This window comes from Mastomys coucha, unplaced genomic scaffold, assembly GCF_008632895.1.
Source record: "Mastomys coucha isolate ucsf_1 unplaced genomic scaffold, UCSF_Mcou_1 pScaffold16, whole genome shotgun sequence".
Taxonomy (NCBI): Eukaryota; Metazoa; Chordata; class Mammalia; order Rodentia; family Muridae; genus Mastomys; species Mastomys coucha.
The window spans coordinates 105,617,894-105,636,137 of record NW_022196898.1 but is presented as its reverse complement, the minus strand read 5'-3'; the positions used below and the strand labels follow the sequence as shown (position 1 = coordinate 105,636,137).

Below are 18,244 nucleotides of genomic sequence, written 5' to 3'. Positions count from 1 at the left end.
CTCAAGATCCTCTGAATGGAAGAGTTCCTAATGAAACATTCAAAGCTCATTATCCAGGGACTAAAATCCTTCCTAGCTCTATTTGAGAAAAGGTTTAACTGCCTAGAATTTAAAGTTTTTCAAGGAGACTTGCTATAACATCTGATCACGACTCATGGGGAAAAAAAAAGACTCATGGGAAAGCTTTGTTATGGACCTAGACTACCCACATGGGTCTTACAGCAGGAGACAGACAGCTTTGGAGTAAAATAGAGAGCCACTTACTCTCCATGGTTTATCAAATGCCCAAGCTAGGGCAACACCATGGAGCTCAGCCATTTTTCCACCTGGGGAAATCTGAACATGATGAGAGAATGATTCTATATTTGTTGGTTGGCTGGTTGGTTTGTCTAAGGTAATAAAAAATTCCAAGCCCTGGGAAGAATGCTGAAAAACGTAAAACAGTCACAAACTTTAAACAAATATCATACAGCCTCAGGGATATCATCAAATCATTTTTGAATCTTGCCTCTAGATGTTCAGATGAGCTGCAACAGGACCCAAACCCTTCCTACCCTGCCTTCCACTCCTGAAAGAATAAGGCTGTGTGTGTGTGTGTGTGTGTGTGAGAGAGAGAGACAGACAGACAGACAGACAGACAGACAGACAGACAGACAGACAGAAACAGAGAGACAGAGACAGAGACAGAAACAGAGACAGACAGACAGATATAGGGGGGATATTATGTTGAGTTAAGGTTTGCATAAGGCCAGTATTAAGAAGAGAAAGGTGGTTAGACTCAGAAGCAGACATTTATTTGTCCCAGGATATCAATACCAGAGACATTGACAGCAACATCAAATCAAAAGTGCTGAAGGATTATTCTCTCTCTCTCTCTTTCTCTCTCTCTTTCTCTCTCTCTCTCTCTCTCTCTCTTTCTCTCTGCCAAACCACCTGTTTTATCAGTTTCATATGCGCACATGCATACTTATATACACACACATATACCTATATGCATATGTATGTATATACATATAGACAGACAGACATGTATACATATATATATTTGGTAGATGGAGCAGATGCCCAACAGCCACAATTTATTTATTCTCTCAGCCTTTTCATACCTTCTTAGACAAAAGTTCTTTATAAAATTATCTCACAGATAAAATGTTACATAAAAGGGGAATTACAGAAGAATGTTAATAGTAAGTTCAAAGCAGTGTTTCATTCTATAAGCTCATTATAAGTTCAAAGCAACAGTTTCACTAGCCTTGCTGTATCATAGTGGACACCTGTGGCTTTATCCTTGGATCTGACCTAGAATGAATATTTTTCCTTGATCACAAATCTGTCCCAAGCCTATTTCTCTTCTTAGTGTAATTTATGAGAGTGCATTGTATTCCTTATTATGTAGTCTTTACTTACTATTTTATGAGGAGGGGGCACATTCTACTTTTAAACTGTATTTCATCTTTCTAGCAGAATAGCTAAAACCATCTCCTTAAACTTTCTTCCTAAAATTATTTGAATCACAAAAGAAATTCTATAAAGTCACTAATTCATCCAAACAGCATTAATTCATGAAAGTTCATCTTCATGTTGATCTGCAGGAAATCTGCCCAATAGGGTGGACTGATGCCCAAGAATCATTAGGCTATGTAATGGTGACAGAAAAGGCATATAAGCAGCAAGAAGCAATCCTGGGATGTAGTCTCTGGGACTGTGCCTCTCCAGAGTGCACCCATCGCAGCCATGCAAAATGGTGGGTCATCTCCAGGAAACTCATTTGCTTTCCATAGCCTTTCCTAGATGGCTTTTGTCAATCCACAGTTATACACTAACTAAATTAATAAAAGTGAAAATTGAGTTAAAAACAGAAAAGAAATAAAGATCTTTAGGGGCATCACTTTTTCCATTTTCTAATTTTTCTTCCTGAGAAGATTGACATCAATTCAACATAAAGTTCTAGAAATATATGCAAAAGATAAAAAGAGGTTATTTTTATTTCAAATATATTGTGTATAAATTACATATATATAATTTTAAAGTGAGTCAAAAGTTAAATAAATCAAAAATAAATACAAAGTAAAAAATGATATCATCTTCATAATGTAATGCATATGCACATACATACTCTTAATGACTAATAAAAAGAAGTATGTCCTTTACTTAGAATTTCAATTAAACCCATCATTACAGGCTAAAGTCTTGTCACTGTTCTTTTATCACTGATGACATTAATAAGCAACTCCTTTTGGTACTGAACTAAATAGTGAGGTGGTTAAGAGATTCATATCTAATTTTTAATTTGCTTCTTTGCTTATGAATATTCTCTAATTGACTGAGAATGGCTAATTAGGTCTGTTTCCTAAATTTGGTATATTGTTTACCTTTCTTGCTGCTAAAATACCCTAGCCAAGCATCTTTAGGAAGGAATGGCCTATTTTGACTTAAAATTCCAGGAGGGTCCATCATGACAGGGTAGGTAGTGCAAAGGGAAGCCAGCTGGTCACATTGCAAGTACGTTAGGAAGCAGAGTGAACAGGAAGTAAGGACAGGCTGTAAGATCTCAAGGATGCCCACCCCAATCACCTTCCCCAGCATGGCTCCACCTCCTAAACTTTAGGAACTAAAGATTCACAAACAGGACCACCAGCCAGGGACTAAAGTTAAAACACATGAACCTCTGGGAGACATTTCTTGCTCAAACCATCACACTTGGGAAGTGGTCCCCTTGTGGTGTGAAAGATAAACAAATCTGTATAAATTACACTAGGCCAGCTGGTTGGGTTCAGTATCTCTGAATCATAACTGAATGCATTTAGTTGGACCCACAGACCCAAGAACCACTTTTTCTTGAACTTCTGTCAGTTCTGTTGGGTATGAAGTATGCCCATTAGGTTATCAGTGCCAGGGCAGGTGCCTGACATGATTGACAGTCCTTCAAACAAATTCTAATTCCTAGAGAGTTCATTTTTTCTTTGACATACTTTTTAGAAAAAAACTGTACATGTAGTAAGTGAAAATATCATCACTATAAAATTTCTTATAATACAGGGTCTGGAGCTGGAGGTGTGATTCAGTTGGTAGAGCACTTGCCTAGCTTGCATGTCCTGTTGTCTATCTCCAACAGAGCCTAAATCTGGTATAGTGAATGCATACCTGGAATCTCAACACTAGAGAAGTGGAGGTGGGAGGGTCAGAAGCTCAAGGTCAAAGTCAAAACTACATAGTAGATTTGAGTCCAGCTGTGGATATAGCAGACCCTGCCTCAGAAAACATTCAAACAATACAGAAATATAAAGATTAAAAGTGAAAGGAGAATATTATATTATATAGATCTGTTTGATGTGATATCCTGCCCCTCTGCTCCATTGTTGGTTCCAGAAGCGAAAGAAAGCCGTGTATAAGCTAGTGAGTGTAAATCACCCTGACCGGAACCTCGGGCCCTGGGACACACTTCCTCTTCCGTTCTCAGATAGCTGTCCTTCTCTTTGCCTGCATGAAATTTAATTCTCCTGATTTCATCAATTAACTCTCCTATCTTGGTCTCGAGTTCAATTCTAGCTGGATGAGACCCACTTTGAAAACACTCCCTAGTCTGGGAGGGCGCAGTCTTATAAAAAACATGCTGCCTTCTGTAACGAAGTGCAGCACGTTTAATCCTCGCAGAAGGTTGAGTTTTCTCGGGCACCGTACTGACCGTGTCAATAGAGGTTTGACTGCTGGAATCGGAAGAGGTTTGACTCTCCTCGCTATCCATAGAGCTGGAGTCAAGAGAATCTTGACCTTCCTCGGCACTATTCGGCCGGTGAACTGTAGCCTGTCAGCTCTGATGCCATAAGGCTGATGTACCTTCCTGAAGGCTCTCCCTTCTGCTCGGTTTTCTCATTCTCCTTTAAAATATCTAAAACCATCCCCCAAAGGCGGAGGGAAAATCTATCCACTTTGTTTTTCTCCAGTGCTTTTCCTACCTGTTCCCACGATTTTAAATCTATACGACTCATGCCTTCTACCCACGGACAAAAGATCTCAACCAACTCTGATAGCTCTCTCAATGTAGAAAATCTTACCCTTACTCCTTTTGTCTCCAGTAGCCTTCTCACGTTCTGGGAAGCCGTCTTAGAGATCTGTGTACCCATGCTTAACCCACTGCCAAAAATTCCCCTAGGCCCCTTAAGGTATCGGGCGAATACCTATGTTCTTGTCTAGAATACCCGTAGTCTCACATGGATTCCTGGTCAGCGCTAACCCAATCTTACCGTGAGAACAACTACATAAGTCTGGATCCTTTCTTCTTTAATAAACCAGAGCTCTGCATCTGGCGGTGGGGTCCCTCAATTAATTTCTCCCATGTCCGAGCCCCACATTGGGTGCCATATGAGGGGGACCATCCAGTGGGCCCTCTCTCCGTGGGTTATCTCAAACTGGAAGATAATTGAGTTCCTGTGGAAATAAGCGGGTGAGGGAGGAGACAAAGAAACCACACCAAGTAGATTTATCAAGGTGTATGTTTACTAGATACAATTGGGTTTATATAGCACAAGGCAGGATCGAAACCAAAACAATCTTGGTTTTTAGCAAGGACGTGATAGCAGGGAAAAAAGCACACCAGTCTGTATACACAACAACACTTAAAACGGAGTTCTGGCAGAAGCAGGCTGAGTTTCAGTTTCAGTTCTTTTGATCTTCTGAGCTGTTTTGTCCAAGTTAGATCTCAGGAGCTGCCAAAACGTTTCACGCCACAGTGGGTGGTCTCAGCCCTGGGCCTGACACAGCTTTCTTTTGCTTCCGGAACCAACAATGGAGCAGAGGGGCAGGATACCACAGTTTGAGAGCCTCTTCACCCAGGAGCACCAGGGATTCTTAGCTGCAATGTGCATGGGACTATTGTTCACAGATATTTTGATCTCTTGATTTCAGCATCACTTCTAAGAAATAACTCTAGAATGGTCTCAGGACACAACAATGCATAAGCAATTAAATAAAACACTATTAAACCTACATACAAGAATCATGGCTTGATTTTTATACAGCTTATGAGAAACATTTTCTCACGACCAAAAATTTAACCTAAAATAAGTCAAAAAGAAGTTTAACTAAATTCATCGCTCATGATTTTGAAATGATGAGTAGTGTCCAAAAATAACAGAGTGACAGGGCTTTGGGGGAGCCTGCAGGGGTGATAGGTAAAGCCTACATGCCACCACTATTTTAGGAAGAGCTTAGAGAAGAATCCACAATCACCTCCCATTATCTCCTGTTTTTAATAGTTTCTGGAGTCATTAGAGGCTTAGACAGAATCAGTAACCCTACAAAGCTAAGCAGTATAAATTTCCACCATTGCCAGCTGTACAGGACTCAAAACATAATGCAAGGAGAAGTTGCCCACTACCCCCATCTCCCTAGAAAGCCAGAAATCTGGGCCAGACAGTAAGGAGATGACCATTGACTTCAAGAAAATACCAAAGGAAACTGTTTTCAGCTCAAAAGTTCCACTAAGAAATACACAGCATTGAAAATATCCCTTTGTTCCCCACAGATAATCATCTGTGAAATTGCAGTGTGATTCCTGGAACAATTGCTAAAATTAAAGACATAATCATACAATAGCCAAAACCGAGCACAACTTTAGCTCTTAAATTCCAATTCCCCAAAGTACAACAGGCTAAAGAATATTCTAGAGGTCAGTCTGTTGTTTCTGAAAGCAGCCTCAGAGGAAATGGAATAAATTGCTTAAGGGTTCTCTTAAATTAGAAAACCTTTATTTTTTATGATTTTTGCACTGAAAATGTTTTAGAATGACAAAGAAAACTAGACCTCTGAAGATCAAGCCATATGTCTCTTCCTCTAGAATAAACAATGGTCAACTGGAGAATTCCAATTTGGATCTCTCTCAAATATATCTAGGTCTCTAAAGGAGTTCTCCCTTCTGATCAATTTTATAATAGTTGCTTCTCTCATTTCTATGATACTATGTCTGATAAAAAGCACCTTCCAGAAGGACTGATTTTTGCTCAGCTTGAGGGTCCCCTCTAGTGTGGTGGTGGCAGGGGGGTGGCAGTGGGAGCATGAGGTTTATGGTCACACTACATCTTCAGTCAGGAGGCAAGGCACTCAGCTAGCTTCCTTCTTTCTTCTTTTTTATTCAGTCTGGAACTGTCCCTTGCATATGAAATGGTGTAACCTACACTTAAGAGTCTTCCTTCCTTCGTCAAACCTCTATGGAAACATTTTCATAGACAGGCCCAGCAGTGTGATTTCTAGATGATTCTCAATTCAGTCTGCTTTATACTAGAGATTAATAATCACAGTCTTTTATTATTATTACATTTGCTTGCGGTGTGTGTATGTGTGTATGTGTGTGTGTGTATGTGTGTGTATGTGTGTGTGCACCTGCACGAGCATGTGTACAGTGACACACATATGGAGGTCAGAGAAAAATTTTCAAGAATTGGTTCTCTCCACTATGTGAATCCTGGGATCAAACTCAGATTGTCAAACTTGGTGGCAGATACCTTTACCTTCTGAGCCATCTCACCAGCCACCAACATGAGCTTTTTTTATTTTTAAGCTTTGCTATTTGGGGAATGAGGTTCGGGCATAGCATGGGAATACTATATTTAGCTTCTGGTGACCTTCCTTCTTTCTCTTTCTCTTTTTCCTCACTCTCTCCTTTTTGGCTTCCTGTTTTCTTAGTTCCTGTTGTCCATGGAACAAATTTCTTTTCTTGCCTCGATTCTTCTGTTACTAAGGCAGCAGATTCTTCAAAGCCTAGGTCCTAACACATAGTGATTAAACTTTAGGAAAGTTCATCATTATAGGTCACTGTTGTCTTTATTGTTGGTATATCCATTCTAGCCCTTACAGAGACTATACTGTAGAGTGACCCAACTTTGCCTCTAAGAAGCCTCAGCATAAGTAAATAATGTACCTGCTTTCTGAAAGAAATCATTACTTAACATTCTCTGGAGAGAAGACAGTATCCCCTGAAACACTATCTCACATCTAGTTCTGTTTGCTATTTTAATAAGTCATTTCCCTCTGGAAAGCCTCCTTGAACTTTTGTACTTACAGAATACGTGAAGCACTGTATTCTAAGTCATGTGATGTGTTATGAATTGTAACATATATAATTTTATTTGAGATATGGCCTTCCTAGAAACCATTTTCCAAGCAGTGGCTAGAGGTAACATTTTGGGGAATTTTTAAAGAAATATATTTTAAGCACTGTGGTCACAGGTCCCTTGAGAGTACTTCTATTTTTGTGTCTACATTGACAATAGCTGAGACTGTCACAGTCACTCACCTTCATCATTAAAAAAACCATATAAAATTCCAATCTCCTCTAAAGTTGAAATATGAAGTGCTGGCCTTGCAGCCTTAACTTGCTGAGTCCTCAGTCTGTATTCAGAGATGCTGGGGGTAGATAACCAGAAGAGGTCAGATCTCAACACTGAGAAATCTCAACTCACAATTTTGCAAAAGGACTTGTCAAAAGCAAATGCTTTCATAAAGCTTGTTCATTGTGGATGCTTCTTGAAGAGTCATATAGCTTACAAATAGACAAATTTTAATACAAGGCAGAAATATAGAGGATGGAAAGATGAATTAGTGATTAACACCATGTATTGCTTTTACAAGTTCATTTCCTAACATCCAAATCAGGTAGCTCACAGTCACCACTTGTAACTCTAGCTCCAGGAAGATCTGATGTTCCTGACCTCTGAGAGCACTTACACTCATGTACACATCTCACATTCAGATACATACACACACACACACACACACACACACACACACACACACACACACACAATTAAAACTATGTAGCAACAGGTCATGTCACATGTAGCAGCCAGATAACCCTATCTGGATTAGCAATGTTAAAAATCTATAATAGTCTCTGATGCATGATTCTGTGAGACCTAAGACAATGTCACATACACCCTAATGTTAGTATCTACAGAGACCAAGGATTCAGTCTTTGGGGAAAAAAAAAAACTTTCTAGCAACCATGATGTTGCTCTGCTGTGAGACAGCATTGGGGAGGGCTATCAAGTTAACCCGTTTGAATCACTAAAGAACCACAGAGGTAATCATGAAGTAAGAGACATTAGACAAACATAGTCAGAGATGCCATAAACTAGATCAGATTCTGTCAGGCAAATGGAAAGCTGATAATGCTGTGTTGGAACAACCATGGGAAGAACTTCCAGAAGTCATTAATAACTGCTGGAAAGATCCCCAGATGGAACCAGGTTGTATATGGCTAGTGGCCAGTGATTAGAGCCACTTTCACCGTGAGCCACCACAAGGAGTCCACAGATGAGGCAGGAAGGACTTCCCAGAACTCCCTTCCAATGTAGGAGAAGCTAATAATCCCTTTGCCTGTCAGATCCAAATAAAAATGACAAATGTTGGCCTTTAATATACTCACTGAGAAGAAAAACTGCTCGCCAGTGAATCTAGAAACACTCTAAATGTGGGCTTTGCTGGATATAAGATGTTTAAATGCAGCTCAACTTTAGGACCTTCAAAAAGTATAGCATTGGTTATTGATCATCTATGGGATTGTCTACTGCCCAGATATTCTATATGCAACTGCCCACCTAACACAGCTCTCTTTTATTTGCCTTTTTTTGTTGTTGTTGTTGTTTTGGTTTTTTTCAAGACAGGGTTTCTCTGTATAGCCCTGGCTGGCCTCTAACTCAGAAATCCACTTGCCTCTGCCTCCCAAGTGCTGAGATTAACGGTGTGTGCCACTACCGCCTGGCTTTTATTTGCCATTTTATATACATTTCACTAATGAAGAAACATTGTGTAACTGATAGTATACTTGCCAGTTCATAAATGTTACACACAGAAGACTAACTCCAGAAAAATGTTGGCTATGGCTACAGTATACCAGATAGAAAATATGATTCCCCAAATGTGCCCACATCTTAATTTCAAGAACCCATGATTATAGCACGTTACATAGTAAACAGGAATATGTGAAGGCTAAGAACCTTGAGATTACCCTAGATTATCCAGATGGGTCCTTGGAGGTGGGAAATCTCCCCTGTCTCTGGTGGAAGGAAGAAATGTTCACAGACATGGTCCATGCTTTCTTTGAAACAAAAAAGGAGGCCATCCATCCAAGAATCTGTACATCCCTAGAAGCTGTTCTAGAAAGGATGGAAAAGTGAGTTCTCCATAGGAGGATCACACCGCTCTACCAGAGCCTTTGCTTTGGCACCATGACAGTAAGGTCAGAATGACTCCAACACCATGAAATGATAAACATGGTGGTGTTTTAAGTCACTAAATCTATGGTGATGTCTTATCACTACAGTAAAAAGTCAACTTGTTTTGACTTTTGTTCAAATACATATTGTTCAATGTGAAAGAGATGTGCAAGGGAGAGAGTACCTTTTGAGGTGAGATGGTTTGGATGTAACTTTAGACAGTTGGATGTTAATGTACTTTCTAATGTATTGCTTGATAGCTTGCAGCACATTTCACATTCTGTCACATGTCAAAATCTGAACATGCCTAGATCCTCTCAGCAAAGAAACAAGTTGCTAAGCTGTGGCTTCCTGTTGTTCCAGAAATTTAAAAGAAAGTTTTTTTTTACCAGAAAGAATGTTACTCATCTACATTTTTAATACCAAAAAATCTGATGATTCTCTACCAAATTCTGTCCCCATTGTCAAAACACTCTTCCAAGTCTCAGAACAAAGTGTGTTACTGAAAGATGTGATAATTTTCATCTCTAATCAATCTGTCTTAGAGACTCAGACTGGCCTGGACATAGTTGAAATGTTTCCCAAAGTAGTATCTTTATGTTACATACAACAGTGAAACATCTTAGTCCTATAACCTGAAGCAGTGTTTGGTGAATGATACACAAATAACAAAACTGGGATCACACAGCACCCTCATTGCTCTCTGGCTTCACTAGTATAGCCATATGCTGAGAAAGAACAAAGATAGGAGGGAGTTACAGAAATAGAAGCATCCTAGCTTATGAAATTTATTGACTGGAAATAAAAAACAAAACTTTAGAAAAAAGGAAATAATGGCTTTAGAATGCTCAGGCCACCATAAAAGTCAGCTTCACGGCAAGTCCACAGTGATCAAATCCTACAATCATGATGCTTAATCATGAAATTAAGCATGCCACTGATGTCACTTTCATGTTGTCTAAGCAGGCAGGGTCTGCACTGTGAAGTCTCCAATATTGTAGATGTGACTGTGTAATTTAGCTCCCTGTGGTTTAGATTTATGCTAACCTCATTAAACTGTCTCTGCATGGTGAGATGGTGAGCTGAAGAGAGGCTATCAGGATCAGTTGAGTGGCAGTCACTGACACATGGGATAAAGTAAGGGTTGAAGCTTCACCTCAGCAGCCAGAGATCCAGTGGCTTGTTTGGTACAGTGCTATCATGATGCCTGTCACAGCACAGGAGGGAAGAAGAAGGCTTCCAAAGGGAGCTGACTGTCATCAGTAGCAGTCCCCTGGGTAGATGTACACACAATCTGCCAGGCAAAGGAGGCAATGACTGACTGCAGAGTCTGTGTCTGTCATCACAATGCAGATTCCCCCAGTGATTAATGAAAACAGAGCTGCATCTCACTCACCTGTCTTGATTCTCAAACAACTCATTTCTCTTTCCCATCCAAATTTTCCTTTCTACAGCTAAGTCTGGCAATGCTATTTTTATTGTTGAGTTGTTGTTTGTTTGATTGGATTGTTTGAGTTGGTTTGGTTAGTCTTTTATTAGATTGTTAGTTGATTGCTCACCATTGAGACAGGGTCTCATACTGTATCCCAGGCTGGCCCAGAACTCACTATGTAGCTCTACTTGTCTCAAATTCACATCAATCCAGCCAGGCAGCAGATCTCTAAGTTCAAGACCAGCCTTGCCTACAGAGTGAGTTCCAGGACAGCCAGGGCTACACAGAGAAACCCTATCTCAAAAACAAAACAAAACAAAAAAATTTTGTAAAATTCACATCAGTCCTCCCACATCAGCCTCTTGAGTACTAAGATTACAGCATGCACCAGTAGTTCTGTCAAATTCAGAATTTATACAAAAAAGACATTTCTATTGATGGCTGTGAGGTTGGTATATAAACTGCAATTATACTTAATAAAAGCAAGGTAATCTTTATATTACACATGGTTTCTATTGGACTTGACTCTGTGAAGCAGTGTTCTACTTTAAATACTATAATCCTTGTAAAGCTTACTTGTATAAACTGTGACTTTTAAAAACTATTTTTCACTGTTTTCTATATGACTGGAAATGTGTTTTAAGTGCACCTGCTCATTGGTGACAAGCTCCTAACCTCTGTCACTTCTGACTTATAGGGTATCTTTGTTACTAGGGTTCAGCCTGATGGACCAGCATCCAACCTACTTCAGCCCGGGGATAAAATTCTTCAGGTGAGATGAACAGAAACTGACATTTTTAATGTCAGGTCGAAACAAGTACACGTGGTGCTGTTGGGTTGAAGAACTTGAACTGAATACTGACAATCAGTTCTTCTTGTGTCATTACTTGTCATTGATTGTTAAGACCCCAGATGCCATAAACTACATCCTGAGTGTCAGCCATGGCCATGACATTTTGTAAAGCTCCTCCATTTTACTTCAACAATGACAATTCCTGAAACAAAGGCATTTGGTTCCTGGATTCAGCTGGCTCTGCATATGGGCCCTAGGCTATCAGACTCCCCCATGCCCACCTCCTGCCTACCAGGAATCAGAGACAGCTCAATGACAAACATATACTATGGACTCCCTTTAAGTCACCTCCTATAGAAACTGTCTCTTCTTCTAAAATGTGTAAGAAAGGTTCCTCACTCTACCATGTGGACCTGACCTCTCCTCAGAGCCCTGCCATACTGCTGTCTATGGCCTTGATAGCTCTTCTAGCAAACTTTTTACCTACAAAAACAATCTGCCTCAGTATCTGCCTTTCACTGAGCACAATCCCAGTACATGGTGGCACCCTGCACATCCTTGTTGGATTGAATGGAATCGTGTGGTAACACAAGAATCTGTACACATGTGAACACATGAACTGTAAGGTTATAAACTCAAATTAAGCGCAGTTGCCTTGGTAGGCACCTGGGTGACTTTATCTGAGGAAGAAGAGTGAGTCATGTCATGAGTCAGCTTGTTTCATTTGAAGGCTGTAACACATGGTTGTGTCTGCCTGTTGTCCTGTCCAGAATACAAGTTAAGCTTTTTAAATGTCAGGTGGAGAAAGATTTTCTCACACTTAAAACTGTACATATAATCAGAAAAGAGCCACAGTATTAAACAGTTAAACATGCACTTGCCTTAACCTTAACCATTTAACTTCTTTTTCCTTCTCCCCAAATTTAACTCCCATGGAAGAGGTGTTTATTTCCTACACTACATGAAAGCCCCTTAAGAGGTGCCGGTATACTCAAGGTTAAATGATTTAGCATAAGTTCCCCATTATATAAATGATAGAATTACCTAAAATTGCTAGCACTTGCCTCAGGTACCCTGAGAAGACATGGCATCTGGAAAAAAATAAGTTTACATTAGCTCTGTAGTAACAGTCAGAAAGATGCAGAGACTTTCTTCACTCAACCCTTGAGAGGCCTTCTGCCTTCTATCTACAGAGAAATCACAGGAAGTTTCAGAAAAAGGAATTCCAAGGTAGCCCAATATGGAGAGAAAGAACTAGATTGATGTAGTAATTTATCCTCACAAGTGTTTTAAACTAATTAGTAAGATCATTTTCAGCTGCTCAAGCTTCTAAAGTGATAGACGCCTGAAAAGACCATGGACTGCTTTGAGCTGGGATGAGACATCGCCACAGGTAGATTATCAAGCAGAGCCTTTGAGTCAAGACAAGGAAACAAAACAGGCATAAAATATTTGAGATGCTTCTTGACCACTTCATTAGGAAGAATCTGTTTTTTGAAGATCTAACTAGCATGTCAACTTTAAGCAGTTTGCATCATATTGACAGAGTTCACATTTGTTGAACATAGTTTATATTAATATACAAAGTTCCTACCAGATCAAAAATTTACTTGGATAAATTTTTGAATTGTAAAAAACAGCCAAGAATACTAACAGTACAACTTTTTAACAAGCTCTCTCTCTCTCTCTCTCTCTCTCTCTCTCTCTCTCTCTCTCTCTCTCTCTCTTCTTTCCTCCTTCCCTCTGCTTTCCCTCCCTCCTTCCCTCCCTCTTTCCCTCCCTCCTTCCTCCCCTTTTCTTCCCTCCCTCCCTTAACTCAGTCTCTCACTTACTCTCTTGCTCCCCTACCCTCACTGAATTCCAAAAGAATCTCAGAATTTGAGAAAATTGTAGCCAATTAGTTTCAGATCTCTGAGCTAGTAGGAGGGCAGGCTGGGTAAATTCCCATCCGCAGCTTCAAACAAGTGGGAGACTCTATTCCACCCATGCCAGAGTTAGAAAAGAGGTCAGTCTTCAGTTCATCCTGTCTCCTAATAGGGTAAGCAGGTGTTCTTTCCTGTGAAATTTTGTCAAGGGTGCACATGGGGCAGAAGCGTGTGCCGTTGGAATCTTGAGATTTACACAGTGACTGCCAAAGATACAAAATGAGATCCTAGAATTAGAGGTGGAAAAGAATTACAAGTCAGTGAGTAAAAACAGCAAGAACATGGCTCAAACCTCTCCTCCCCACAAATGACATCAGGGGTGAATATTTTGTTTTCACCTTAGAATTCATGTCATGGTCCACTGTCAGAAAAAGAAAGAAAATGCATAGACCTTAATAAAAATACATTAATGCAGTTTCAGTTTTTCTCATAGTAATTAAAAATCAAAAGTGGTCAATTACATTCGCTAGGGAAAAAATTAGATTAATTCTTTGGTAGCTTTGTGTCATAAGTGAGAAAACAAGCTGTATTCTTGATTTGTTTTAAACACATTTGAATCCTTTTTTGTGATTTTTGTGTTTTGTTTTGTTTTCCTTTTGTTTATGTCTTTGAAAGCAAGTCATATTTTACCAAAAAACATAGCATTATATTATAATTATTAATAATTATGCATTATGCAGTAGAATTTTATTATAGGGTTTTATAATTTGTTTGGATAAAAACACTATTGTGCCCTCTATTGTGCCCTCAGGACCTAGAAATTGTGGTAGATTTCAATGGTTTAGAACAAGGCAGAACAACGGTGACATGAATAAGTAATGCCAATTTTTGTCTCAATGACACCATTGAGAAGGAAATGGTGTCACTGAGAATGGTGTCATTGAGAAGAAATTCTGCCTTGAAGTAAGGAGGAATTATAGTATAACAGGAGGGCAGAAAACATATTCCTGCCCCTCATCTTTCTGTACCACTATCCTATCTGATATCTGAACCAGAACACATTTGAATCCTTAAGAATGCTAAGAAATTGGCTTAGTTTTCAATCACAAGATCAGTATTGTACTTTTTTTTTTTTTTTGAGATGAAATCTCTCAGTGAACCTGAGCTCACCAGCTAGCTGGACTGGATGGTCAGTGAGCCTCAGGAGTCTTTGTGTCTTCAACCTCACCAGAACTGAGGTCACAGACTCATGCTAGCTTCTACATGGTTGCCTGGGATCCAGATACAGGATCCTATGCTGGTGTTTCAGGCACTTTAACAACAGAGCCACTTCTTAGCTCTGCACACCTCACTCAACACTCCCCTCTAAACCTGTGAAATGGTGAACACAAAGTCCATGTCTGTAAACATGTTTGCCTGATTTTTCTGTACTTTACCAATTGTTTTCCCTGTATAGATACATGACAAAGGACAGATGTATCCAAACAACTCACTCAGTCCTGTTCTGCTTTAAAACAGCACAGAAGGAACTATATAATCAAAAGGCTGGCACTTTGCAGCCTTTCCTGGAGTAATTTATAGAAGAAGGAAACATAAAAAGCCGAAATTACACAAACCATTAAAAAGACACACACACATTAGGTGGAACTCCATGTATCTGCTGATCGTTAACCATCCAAATGGCAGTTTTGTTATGTTAATATCTGCTAGTCTTTCTTCTTTCTAGTGTTCTTTCCACTTGAAAAGAATCCAACCAAATCCATTACATGCACTGCAATTCCAAATGTGCCTGAGCAGAGAGCTTTCCATTCACTGAAGTTACTTTGTTGAAAAGATGAATAAGTTGGAGGAAATTATACTTGCTAGTGAGCAATAGCATTCACAGCCAAAATCCTGAGTGCTTATGCTCTACTCTGCCCCCACCTCGCCCCACCCCATTTACAGCCCTATCTTGGGCAGGAAAAGATAAAGTACATAACTTAAAGAGAATTCACCAATACTATCTACATTTTACCAGTTATCAGGCCTGACATTTTTTTTTTTTGAAAATGTGACATATCAATGTGTTGCCCTATTAAAGATAAGATAATTGCCATTTCTTATAACTTATAATCATTCTGTTGGCCTTGGAATTAATAATATCTACTCCTAGTCCAAGGCTATAGTTCTTTTCTCTCCTTCCTTCCTTTCATCCTTCCTTCCCTTCTTCCTTCTCTTATACCTTCTATTCCTTTTCTTCCTCCTATTCCTCCTCCTCTTCCTCCTCTTGTTCTACTTCTTTTTTGACAAGTTTTCATTATGTAGCCCTTGGCTAACCTGGAACTCTCTATGTAAACCAGGCAAGCCTCAATCTCCTGGTCCAAGACTATATTTCTAAAAGACCAAAATAAAACAGTTAAGGTGACAATAATATAAACCATGTATTTCTCTCCTTTTTGCAAAAATTTTGGTTTATTTTTTATTTTATATGTATGAGTGTTTTACCTACATGTATGTATGTGTACCATGTGCATGCCTGGTGCCTGTGGAGGTAAGAAGAGGGCATCAGATCCCCTGGAACTGGAGTTACAGATGGTCTGTGAACCACTGAGTAGGAACTGAACCCAGATCCTCTACATGAGTAACAAATGCTCTTAACTACTGAGCCATCTCTCCAGCCCTTGTACTAATCATTAAAACTGTGGTTGGGTTTATACAGAAGTTTAAAGAATAGTTGTCAGGCACTGTATCTACAGTGAACACTTGGGCTGTTTCCAGGTGTAATTAGGAGCTGTTTAAGTTTGGTCTGGACCAGGCTTGTTACCTAACTGTCCTGTTCTTTAACCACCCCACCGTATATCCCCACTAGTGTCATATGAATGGTGGGTGTTAGATGCTTCCCAGCTATTGCTGTAACAAAACACCTGAGGGATAAAGGATTTGCTTTGTTTGAGTGTCAGAGGTTCCTGTCCAAGGTTCCTCAGGTCTATTGATTCTGACACATTCTGAGACAAAGCCTCATGGTAGGGAGCACATAGTGGAACAATGTGGCTCAATGCATGTCTAACAGGAAGCTGAGAGATGAGAAGAAGGAGTCAAGAATGAGATGTCAAAAGCATACATACCTCTGACAGTGGCCTGCTTCTTCCAGACAGCCTTTTAGACTCCACTACTTCCTGAAAGCCACCACATTATTACACTGTCCAGAAAACAACCGCTGATTAGGTCCAAGGCCTCAGGACTTTATCCCTTGCTATCAACTGCCAACCAAATTTCTAGTATCACTCCAGCATTTGGGGGATGCTTCATGCCCAAAGTATAACAGTAATATTAAATGATAATGAAGTCACGTGTCATCAATGGAGCTTGTACATAGCTAAGGAGACAACTGTATACAAGTACCTTGAAAGTCTAGGAATCTGGTTCTGTGACATACTCATAGGAGGTGTATCAGTCTTAAGAGCAGGAAGTGTTTGAGAACAGGCTGTCTCTTGGGAGGACAAATAGATAATGACCATTCACATGCAAAGATAAAGGCCCAGGTGCTGGCCCTTCTCCTGTTACAACACTGAGCCAGTAATGAGCATGACAGGGGCACTGAAGATCTTAGAGACCTCAAGATGTGTAAAGAAGGGAAAAGGATCTTCTGCCCTGTGACAGAGTTCATCCCAGCTTCACACAGGGGAGAAGAGGGAGCAAGGGCAGAAGGAATGTAGGAAGAAGAGCACCTGAGAGAAAGACACAGAAGCAGGGTAGGAGCTTAACCAGAGTGGGTGTGGGGCCATGGAAGGAGAACTGAAGAGACTCCAGGAAGACCGCATGGACTTGAGGGACTCAAACACTGAGATAAGCTGAACCAAGTAGGACATAGTAGCTTCAGAGCACAAAGTGGCAGAATAACCATGGATTCTGCAGCGGTCTGGCAGAATGTCTGTGGGTGGCTAGATCTGGCTATACAGATCCATGGTACTGACAGCCACTAAAGAGGCAGATTGTCCTTGTCAGAATTAGATTCTGTGGCTCTTTAATGACCCATGAGTGTAATTAGCTAACAGAATCATCTTATGTAAAGATTGTTTATTCAGAAGCCTCCAGCTTTTATAAATTAAAAAGAAAAAAGAAAAAAGAAAAAACCAAAATGCAGATTCTGAGAACCCATAGCTAATGCAGCAAAACCTCCACACGGAGTCCCATGCCAATGGGAACTTGTTTCATCCTGGGAGTCTCTTACCTAACTTTCTAGAACACCCAGAGGAAAGCCTCTAGGCCCAAGCACATTGCCAGGAGCAAATATTCATAGCTTACCTGTGCAGGGAGAAAGTGCAATTTTTTTTTAAAAAAGCACAAGAAGCAGTATTTAAAAGGCTCAGCATATAGCAATCAGACAGTGTAAGCCAGTAGCTTACCAGTGGTTCTTCTAAAATATCTCTAGTAAATGAGTTCTTTGATCAAGTAAGTTGCAAAGCTGCCTTAAGCCCTTCCTGTTTCAGAATTTTGTACAAAGCTTCTTAAGAGCCTGAGATTTTACAAACCTTCCCAGTGGGTAGTTCTGTCCACCTTGCCAATTACTTCTTTTAGAAGAGACCTACCTATACCAAAAGTTCGTCATTGTCTCCCAGGTCAGCAGGTTCACAATCTAGCCGGAGTCATGGAGAAGGGGATGGAGCACCTTTATTTTTCTGAATATTTAAAACATTTCTCCCTCCTCCACCCAAACTACAAAAATCAGAAAATGAGAAATAACTTTAAGTTCAAATGAAGTTCTGCTGTGCCCTAAAAGAATTAAAATCAAGGGACTGTGAATAATTTATGTATAGTTTAATCCTAGTTGATGACTGAAAAACCACAAACATCCGAGACCCCAAAGGGGATCTCATCTTTCCTGAAACAAGTAGCATCTTTCATTATTGTATATACTCACAGAATGCTTTAAAAAAATAAAATTTTCTTTAAAGACAGTTTA

General features: G+C 39.9%; 1 protein-coding gene across 12 annotated transcripts in view; it reads left to right on the top strand.

The window, feature by feature from the left end:
- Positions 1–18,244, top strand: part of Lrrc7 (leucine rich repeat containing 7) — a 483,929-nt gene that overhangs the window by 452,019 nt on the left and 13,666 nt on the right. For 11 of the 12 annotated variants that reach the window (XM_031375980.1, XM_031375979.1, XM_031375984.1 and 8 more), the window contains one exon: positions 11,342–11,416. In XM_031375980.1, coding sequence (XP_031231840.1) covers positions 11,342–11,416 — 75 coding nt within the window. Of the gene's footprint in view, positions 1–11,341; positions 11,417–18,244 lie in introns of those variants that run through there. The other variant, XM_031375982.1, reaches the window with a different exon arrangement.